At 35.7% G+C, this 9,698-nt stretch overlaps 1 protein-coding gene across 1 annotated transcript; it reads left to right on the plus strand.

Annotated features, from left to right (window-relative positions):
• The first annotated feature begins 3,083 nt into the window (after positions 1–3,083).
• LOC137405660 (large ribosomal subunit protein uL2-like) lies at positions 3,084–9,654 on the plus strand. Its single transcript, XM_068091994.1, has 4 exons — positions 3,084–3,260; positions 3,520–3,661; positions 7,968–8,186; positions 9,321–9,654. The coding sequence occupies exons 1-4, from the start codon at positions 3,123–3,125 to the stop codon at positions 9,587–9,589; spliced, it is 768 nt and encodes a 255-aa protein (XP_067948095.1). The 5' UTR covers positions 3,084–3,122; the 3' UTR covers positions 9,590–9,654.
• The last annotated feature ends 44 nt before the right edge of the window (positions 9,655–9,698 follow it).

Genomic DNA, 9,698 nt, shown 5'->3' on the forward strand with positions numbered 1-9,698 from the left:
ACTGAAATAACAGCTGATGAAAGCTGGGTGTATGGGTACGACCCTGAAACCAAAATGCAGAGTTCACAATGGAAGTCACCTGAGTCTCCTAGACCAAAGAAGGCGAGGATGTCACGGTCAGCGATCAAAATGCTTCTGGTTGTTTTTTTTGAGATTGATGGAATAGTACACAAAGAATTTTTACCTCCAGGAACTACTGTTAATCAGTATGTTCACGGAGATATCTTAAGGCGCTTGAGAGAAAGTATCAGGCGTAAAAGACCAGCTTTAGCGAAGCCAGGTGGTTGGAGGTTACATCACGATAACGTCCCAGCACACACATCTTTGACTGTGAATGAATTCTATGCCAAACACTCCATCTCTATTGAGCCTCATCCCCCGTACTCACCAGACCTTGCTCCCTGTAACTTCTGGTTGTTTCCAAAGTTAAAATTTTCCCTTAAAAGTGAACGATTTGAAGACATCGAATCAATTAAAAGAAATACAACTTCGGAGTTGCGGGCCCTGAAGAAAGCGGACTTCTGTCACTGCTTTGAGCAATGGCAGCGGCCTTGGACTAAATGTATAGACTCTCAAGGAATGTATTTTGAAGGAGACTAAGTTTGTTTGTTTGTAAAACTATCTATATTGCAACAATACAGCCATTCCTGGAACTTGTTGATCAGACCTCGTATATGTTGATTTTAGAGTGCATCAGTGCATAGTTTCAAGTTTGTAAGCCTCAAGTGAGCTACCACTACATTGAATTTGGCAGTCTGTTTCTTGATGCCTAGCAATCTAAAAAGTCATAAGTAAAATAACTTGGTTCAAACAAATCTACACAGATTAGGGTAATATGGGTGTGAGTCATTGGTGCCGAGGCTAGCTAAACACCTTAGGCGTGCTAATCATGTTAGATGCATTAAGCGTGTTAGTCAAGTTAGATGTATAAAGCGTGTTAGTTATTTTAAATGTAGTACATGCACTGAATTCGTCACATGCATCAGACACTTTAGATGCGATACTATTGCATCAGGTTGATTAAGTTATAAATTAATCGAGTCAAATCAAAATGATTTGAGAATAGAATGATTGGAGCATTCTATTTATTGTTTAGAAAAAATATTTGTGGTGAAAACATTTACCATCCCGATAAACAGAGTGAAAATGAGAGAGAGTGTGGGAGAGCAAATAAAGTGTGAATTAGCTCAAAGGTGTTAGCGTGGTTTATTGCAGGGCTTTGACTTTCATGAATGTGCAATATTTTTTAATAAATCCGCTGGCATGGAATAAGTTGTGCAATAAGCTATCAACGTTCCATCGTATATGCATCTGTCATGTAATCTATGGTATAGGCTACATCTATTAGTCTGCAAATAACTCTACAATATCTAAATTTCAATAGACAGACAACTCCAAATAGATACTTATAAATAAATGATAAACCAGCTATTTTGGAATCATGTCTCTAAATAAATACTGTCTAATGTTTTGCTTGTTTCTGTTATTCATTCAAAAATGATGCCTCTAAACTTGTGCAGATTCATATTTTTTCAGGCCTTTAGCATTCTCAGACATGAACCACATGCTGCACACAATTCCTGTTTTTGCAGACTGCATGTCACTAGTCTGCAAATATTCTATTCATAATATCTTGCTGGTTTCCTGTTCATGTAAATTTATACTGTTGTTGATATTCTAAAAAATCTCATAAACCTTGAAAAAATTTTATTTGTCATTATAATGCTGGTGAAACACAACTAATCAACTTTGGTGTAAAAGTGAAGAGCCGCAAACCTACTGAGACCATCTTGCGGTGCAGGGCTGATCTTATAAAGCAGTCTCCGTCCATCCGAAGCCATGCTAATAGCATTACCAAAAGAAAGTAGCCTCGCTCAGGGATTGAACTCAGGTACTCCAAATTACAGTGGCACTTTTATCCCTACTTCACTCATCCGCCTTCTAGATCATGAATTAATAATGCTTAGACTGTTTACTCATTAGGATTTCTAATTTAAGCGTATGTATAAAAGTAGTCTTACTTTGGAGCATATGCTCTAAGTTATGAACAAAAAGTAAACTTCAATATAAAATTTTAAACACCTTGTTAAAATGCTTCAGTAGGTTAAACTGTGAGTGCTGGGTTACCTCCTCTTTTTCTGTTGCTCCTTAAAAATTGTGTTCAGCTTGAGCAGCAAGTTAACAGCATTTAGCGGTGTCAGTAAATGTAGATTTGACAGCAGATGCAATCAAATTGCAGCTTTTTATTTATTCATTTTTGTTGTAATGCAGAATACAGCATAGTAATCAACAATCGTAAAGCCAAAACCTACAAAATGAAAAAAACAAAACCGGATAGCACGTCCATAGCATGTTATTGAAAAGACTAACTATCCATTAAAAAGCTATGAATAAAAAAAGGCTTTCCACTGCAAACAACATGCAGACTACTTTGTTTTGCATGAATGGCAGCACAATGTTTTGTTTAAATGATTCAATGTCAAGTGGGCAAGCCCTTAGTTTTCCTACCACTCTTTTTTACTGTCATCAATGTTTTTTAGACTAATTTATGTTTGCATTAAATTTACATTAATTTACTAATTAATGTATATGTAGAGTTGTCTTTTTTTATCAATTGACAATAGAGGATAACTCTTTTGCCGCAGTGCTTTTACCGACATTTACCGAAAAAGTAGTTTACACGACTTGAAGTACATCGTAAATTTCCAATTTGGAAAACGGCTTACTAGCCTGACATGCTGCATCCGCCTTTTTCTTTTTCCTGCCATATTGGTAAGTACTAATGATCAAATATCGTACCATCTGTCAGTTAATCGGCTACTGGGTCTTGTATCTTAATGCATCGATTATAGTTAAGCTGATAAATGGCAGATGTTTTTGTTATGATTGTGTTGCGTTGTTTTGCTTTGACTATGCATGCCTTAAAATGTATTAGCTTAATGAAAAAAATATTGTTTCAACTACCAAGCTATTAGTATGGCTATATAAATAACGTCTACAGTAATTTTTTTCTGGATATCAACGTCAATATATAATCTTGATGCAAGTTTTTAAGCCGTTTGAGTTTGTCTTTAAAATATTATTTGGTGTTGGCTTGGTTCTAGGTTACATCGTGTCCCAAAATGGGCCGTGTAATCAGAGCCCAACGAAAAGGGTCTGGTAGTATCTTCAAAGCCAGAACTAGAACCCGTAAAGGCCCTGCCAAGTTGCGAGCTTTGGATTATGCTGAGAGACATGGCTATCTAAAAGGAATCGTGAAGGTTAGTTGGTTTTGGTAGTACGAGGAGGATTATTATTAGCACGTGGAAATATCTGTTACCGTTCATTACTGTAACTGGTAAATAAATGTGCAATATTAAACTGGTTACGTGATTAGTCTTGCTATGTTCACATGCTCAATAGCATAGTGAATACGATGGCTGCTTACAATTTATACACCGCTCTATAAATTATTATTATCGTTTTTTATTTGTACACATATTACTTAGTACACTCGATAGTTCTGCTTGCGTTACCTAGGACATCATTCACGATCCAGGCAGAGGAGCACCATTGGCCAAAGTTATATTCAGAGATCCTTACAAGTACAAGAAAAGGTCTGAGCTTTTTATAGCTGCAGAAGGAATGTACACAGGACAATTTCTTTACTGTGGTAAAAAAGGTGGGTTTACGCAAGCTTAAAACTAGAATGAAACAAAAATATGTAATTGTATTCTTGTTATATTCTTAGTTAATTGTAAAATATGATGCTCATTGTTACAATATACAGATAGGGCTTGTGAACCTATTTCTGTCAAATCTCCATTTTTTTGTACAGTTCAACGTAAAAAATAAGTTGTTTTTGTAACTTACTGAAAATAGTCCAATATACTTGTGAGTGCAATCTTTGATGTAGGGAAAAGTTCAGTTTCATAGAATTTATGGAGATTATAAAAGTCTACACAAGTTCTTTTTAGTCATTTTAATCAGTAAATTGTTTGCTATTTCGCTCAACTAAACAATATAAAATTGTTATTTGGCTATAAAAACTCAAATTCTAGTAACGTAGCTGAAAGAATACCTGAATTGACACTCTGGCTGGAAGAGTTACAATATTTCATTTGCACATAAACATTATGATGATTAGATTATGAATGATTTTGGATTCCCAATATGATGGGTAGCCAAATTGAGAATACTAACTCCACTTATGATAATTTCTTTACCTTCCCCGAATAACACAATGGTACGCAGTGAGTTCAGTGGGGTCTTTTGACATACGGTAACTAAGTGTCAGTTGATGTATAATTAAAAGCTGTGTATGGAGTTATTTGTAACCGCCTTCACTCATGATGTTGTGCTTGACTTTTAACGGAAATTTCGTGAGTGCCCAATTGTATAGGTGTTTTAGGTTGATTTTTGCAATAAGGAAGATTAACTAAAGGTCTAAATTAACAAAATCTATGTACTCAAATGATTTCATGCGTAATATTGATCCAAGTTCTTCACTCTTTCGTTTCGCATTGGCAATCCACTCGGGTCCTAACCACTAAAAATTCACTTTTTAGTGGTTAGGATACTTGATACATCAAACCAGGGTTAGTATAATATGTATCACTGATATATATCGTCGATATAATGTATATCACTGATATGTTATTTTTGCCAACCTTGCATCAAACTTGACTCTTTTTCTGTGGAATGTTTATGCTTGTTCTGATGGAATCAAATTATGCTTCAAAAGTTTTTGTTTGTACACTCAACTCAGTATTTTTGCTGTGAAAGTTAGAGATTTTTATCTCGTAGCTCTGATCTAAGGTTTTTCGTTATGATCAGTAGGAAATTATGCGTAAGAATCTCTGTATTTGACACGTCAAGTTTTTTTAGTTAAACGAAAACATCTGCAAAAAAACGCTATTGTTGTTGCAGTTCAACAAAAATGTTGACCCCCCCCCCCCCGCTCTCGAATTTATAAAATGTGGTTATCAGATATATCTAGTAACCATATTTTTACCATTGTGTTATTCGGGCAAGGTAAAAAAAAGGTAAGTGGAGTTAGTATTCTCAATTGGTTACCTGTCATGTTGAGAATCAGATATATCATAGGCACAATGTTCAAAAATTTCACTAGCAGATATTTGTTTAGCTCGTTTACATTTTGATCTTTTCTAAATTGAAAGTTGAACAATTTTAAAGCAATGATCTCAAGCTAGAAATTGCATAAAATTTTATGCATACAATTAAATTAACAAAATTGACATTAGTTATTTGGTATTAAAAGATTCACCATGTCTTACTCTGCTGTGTTGTAGGTGCAAAATATGTGGAAATGTGATTACAAGCTCTTAAAAGCTCCAAAACGAACAGTTAATCGCCGCCATCACGAAACCGCCGTAGATTGGAATCAGTTTATTTCTTTGACGTAGTCATTCTATTTGGTTATTGTTTTGACACGTGATGTTCTCACGTGAATTGAAAGGCCAATAAAAGGCTCAATATAAAACTTCTCGTAGCTCTACTTTATGACAAACACTTGGGTTTTACCAAAGACCCCGTATCAAATATAGATGCTCGCTAAGTAAGTTTTGTTTCGGTTTGCTCTAATCGTCTAGCCGTAATCTGATCAAGTGATCCATACTTCCTGCCAAACAGCGCGAATAATTTCTGCAGCATTTTTCGATTATCACGAGTGACCAACAGGCTTGCCATGTTTATTAGAGGGTGATATGCACTCCTTCGAGCCAATGTTAAAAATAACGAATTTTCATGGTAGGTTATAAAATATCAGTGCTGAAAGTGAGAGCATTGCAATGACGATGAAATAGATGTCTAAGAACAATAGACGTGGTGTTATTGAACGCGTGAAGTATATTTGCGGAAATATTTCTAAGAATGAGGTTGCATGAATGTGAAAACGAAGCCCTCTCGTTTATCTATGTCCCATTTAAGCCATTTTGAAAAGAGATTCTAATATACGATAAGTTTGTGATATCGGTGATTAATTGTTCGTTTTTGAGCTTTTAGAAGTTATCAGTGTTTGTAGCCTATGATAACAGATTTTGCTTTGTAACAAATGCATTCAATTCATACTCCAAATGGTTTGCCTTTTTCATGAGCTGTCATAAGAGCAATTACCACGTCTGATGTACATTATTGAAAGTGACTCGTAGTTAACACAAGGATGTGTATACGATCTGAATGCATCAAGGATACAATTTGTCTACATATTTCTTTAAAGTAGACTGAGGCCATTTCACACTAACGTTCAAGGTTGACTTGCAATAAAAGTCGCATTACAGTTACATGGTATCATAAGATTCACCATGTTTTACTCTGCTGTGTCGTAGGTGCAAAATAGTTGGAAATATGATTACAAGTGCTCAACCCTTTCAGATCCTTAAGTCTGTATCAGGATTCCCCATTGTTACACTAATAATAGGTCTTAGAGTCTGTATTAGGACTCATCAACAATGCATGGACCAGAATGGAATTTTCCAGAGTAGCCAATGAGAACCAGAATTTTTATCGGCTTGTTCAAACAAAAACATTCTGACCTATTAACAGGATGGAATACTTTCATGTTCCTATGACAACTTGGAGTAAAGCATAATCTCATGAAGCTTCATTGTGCAAATTAGTGTAGTTTAGTAATGGCGACAAATTTTCTATTAGGCCATGTTCACACAATTTTGAATTGATGAAAAATAGACACAGCTCAAATTTTAGAAGCAGAAAGTACTTTCAGACCGGAAATTTTATAAGCTTCTCAAAAATTATAGCATGTATTGTAACAAAATTGAGTCCTATGAGAAGTTACACATTTAGTGAAAATTGGTAATTTGCTTGATTGTTGCTCAGGAATGCCTGCCTAACAATGGTTACATAACAGACTAGCAGACCTGAAAGGGTAACGGCTCAAAAACTAACAGTTAATCACAGCCATCATGTAAATGGGTAGATTGGAATCCCTTTTCAAAACGACTCAAATGGGACATGGCTGAACACGATGGCTTCTCTTTACACTTTCATGCAACCTCATTCGTCGAAATATTTTCACAAATGTACTTCGCATGGTCAATAAAACCATAGCTATTGTCTTTAGGTGTCCATTTCATCATCATTGTAATGCTGTCACTTTGAGTATTGGTATCTCAAAATCTACGGTAAAGTTTGTTTACTTTTTAACCTTAGATCGAAGGAGTGTATACCATCCTATAATAAACATGACAAGCCTGTTGGTCACCTGTGATAGTCGAACAATGCTGCAAAAATTGTTCGTGATATTTGGCATGAAGTATGAGTCGCATGATCAGATTGCGACTAGATGATTAGACCAGGCTGAAACAAGACTGAAGTAGCGAATATCTATATACATGCTTTTAGATAGAGCCCAGAGTATTTGTAATAAACTAGTGCTACGAGAAGTTTTATATTGAGCTTTTGGCTCTATGTCCGTCATCGACATAACGGGATTAACTGTTCGTTTTATAGCCTGTAATAGCTTGTAATCATATTTCCACATAATTCGCACCTACAACACAACAGAGTAAGACACGGTGAATCTTTTGATACCAAAGAACTGTAATGTGAATTTTGTTGCAAGTCAACCTTTAAACACTCATAAAACCCAAGGCCAAACTGCATTCTGCGCTGCTATCACACCTCACCAAGATTTCTCTGGCCTGGTTCTTCTCATTGCATTGTTTTTATATTTTTTGTCTTAAGCTTACAATATTTGACTTTAATATCAAGTCACTAAAACCGTTGTAATCTCGAATAGTTATTTTATAGCGCACAAGAAAATGTCAATTACTGTTTTTATCTGTGACTGGTAAATATAATGTGCAAGATTAAAGGGTCACCTTGGCTATGTTGGCTTGCATAATTACGCAAATACAGTGTCTGATAACGTCATTTTTGAAACCTTATGCCTCTGGGCATTTCAAAAATTTTGTTTTTATCTCCTCAAATCCAACATTATTCTTTAGCTAACCTACAGATTGGAAACATACTTCCTGTGGGACAGATGCCTGAAGGTACAATGGTTTGTAATCTTGAGGAGAAGACTGGAGACAGAGGAGCTCTTGCGAGAACTAGCGGTAATTACGCCATTGTTGTGTCCCACAACCCTGAGACCGGCAGGAGTAGAGTGAAGCTTCCCAGTGGCAATAAAAAGTTGATTCCAAGTGCAAACAGAGCTATGGTTGGTGAGTTGTGATTCTCCTTTAATTGGTCATGCTACATAGGGTGCTCACTTGCAAGTGGAAAATTTTCAATTGCCTGTGCCTCAGTTGAACCAAGCAATTGTGAGCTGAGCATTGTAATTGTAAAGAGCATGGGTCAAATTGTATATAGCATTTTTAAAATAGAGCTGCTCAGCAGTGGTATGTAGAGCCATAAATTAGAAGCTTGTAGTCCAAAGGTTTATAGTAAGCAAGTCAAATAAAATAGTTGAACAAAATGTAACAGCCAAAAATATAACAAATATAAACAAAATTCTTCAGGTGATTGCAGAGTAGTAACCTGTTTTTTTTTCTGAATATTTAGAAAAAATGTCACATTTTTTTGTGGAAGGTTCTTAGCATTCTGTCAAATCAATGAGAAAACGTAGGTTTACCATTTTTAGTTTGCGTGTAATTGTATGTGACAACTCATTTAATGCAAATTTCAATAAAAAATATGTGATTGTAACTACCAGTCCGTTTACTAGCAAAGTCATAATGGTTTTTGTTCTGTTGATCATTTGTAGGGATTAACAATAATTTCGGTAATTTCAGGTAAGCTGCGTTAGTTTGCAATTTAACAATTAAACATGGTAAACTTGAACATCGAGTCTACATAAACATATTAGAGCGCTGCAAAGTGGCATATAAACTAGTAATATTGATAATTCATCTGTTCATTCTTGTGCAAAGTGTGGTGGATCATTCAAGTTGGTCTTCCACCTAATTCAATCCAGAACTAATGTGCTAAAATTGTCAATTTCAGGAATTTTAAAAATGCTCAAATTATGTCGGGTTCGTTTCTAGTTTGTTGCTGCAGCCTGCAGCCAAAAGATCTTTTTGAGGAGGAGTTTTTTATTACAAATTTATTGTTGGTGCATTGATGTGTAATGGTTTTAAGGTATCGTGTATGTATCTGTGGCCTTCAGTAACAAGGTTTGTTATTTTGTTGAAAAATTTAACTTGGTCTGAGACTGTTGAATAGTTGAACTGCTGAATGCATATCAATCATAAGCATGCTTTCAAATGTTCAGTAGGCGTTTTAAAAAATGGTTCAAATTTCGCCCAATCTCGGATACTACTGGTCGTGTAAATAAAACGCTGTCATTGGTACTTTAGGTATCGTTGCTGGAGGTGGAAGAATAGACAAGCCTCTACTGAAGGCAGGTAGAGCATATCACAAGTATAAGGTGAAAAGAAACTGCTGGCCAAAGGTTAGAGGTGTATGCATGAACCCTGTAGAGCATCCCCACGGTGGAGGTAACCATCAGCATATCGGCAAGGCCTCAACAGTCAACCGATATAAGTCTCATGGTAGAAAGGTCGGACTTATTGCTGCCAGAAGAACTGGTCGTCTTAGAGGAACAAGAGCTGTTAAGGACGAGTAGACTTGCATTATGTTACAATTGTATCTTTCTAATATAATGTGGGCAAAATAAACTATAAAAATCCACTAGTTTCCTTTGTTCAGCATCAAGCACAGTGATTTTTTCACTA

The sequence above is a fragment of the Watersipora subatra genome, chromosome 10, assembly GCF_963576615.1.
Source record: "Watersipora subatra chromosome 10, tzWatSuba1.1, whole genome shotgun sequence".
Lineage (NCBI taxonomy): Eukaryota > Metazoa > Bryozoa > Gymnolaemata > Cheilostomatida > Watersiporidae > Watersipora > Watersipora subatra.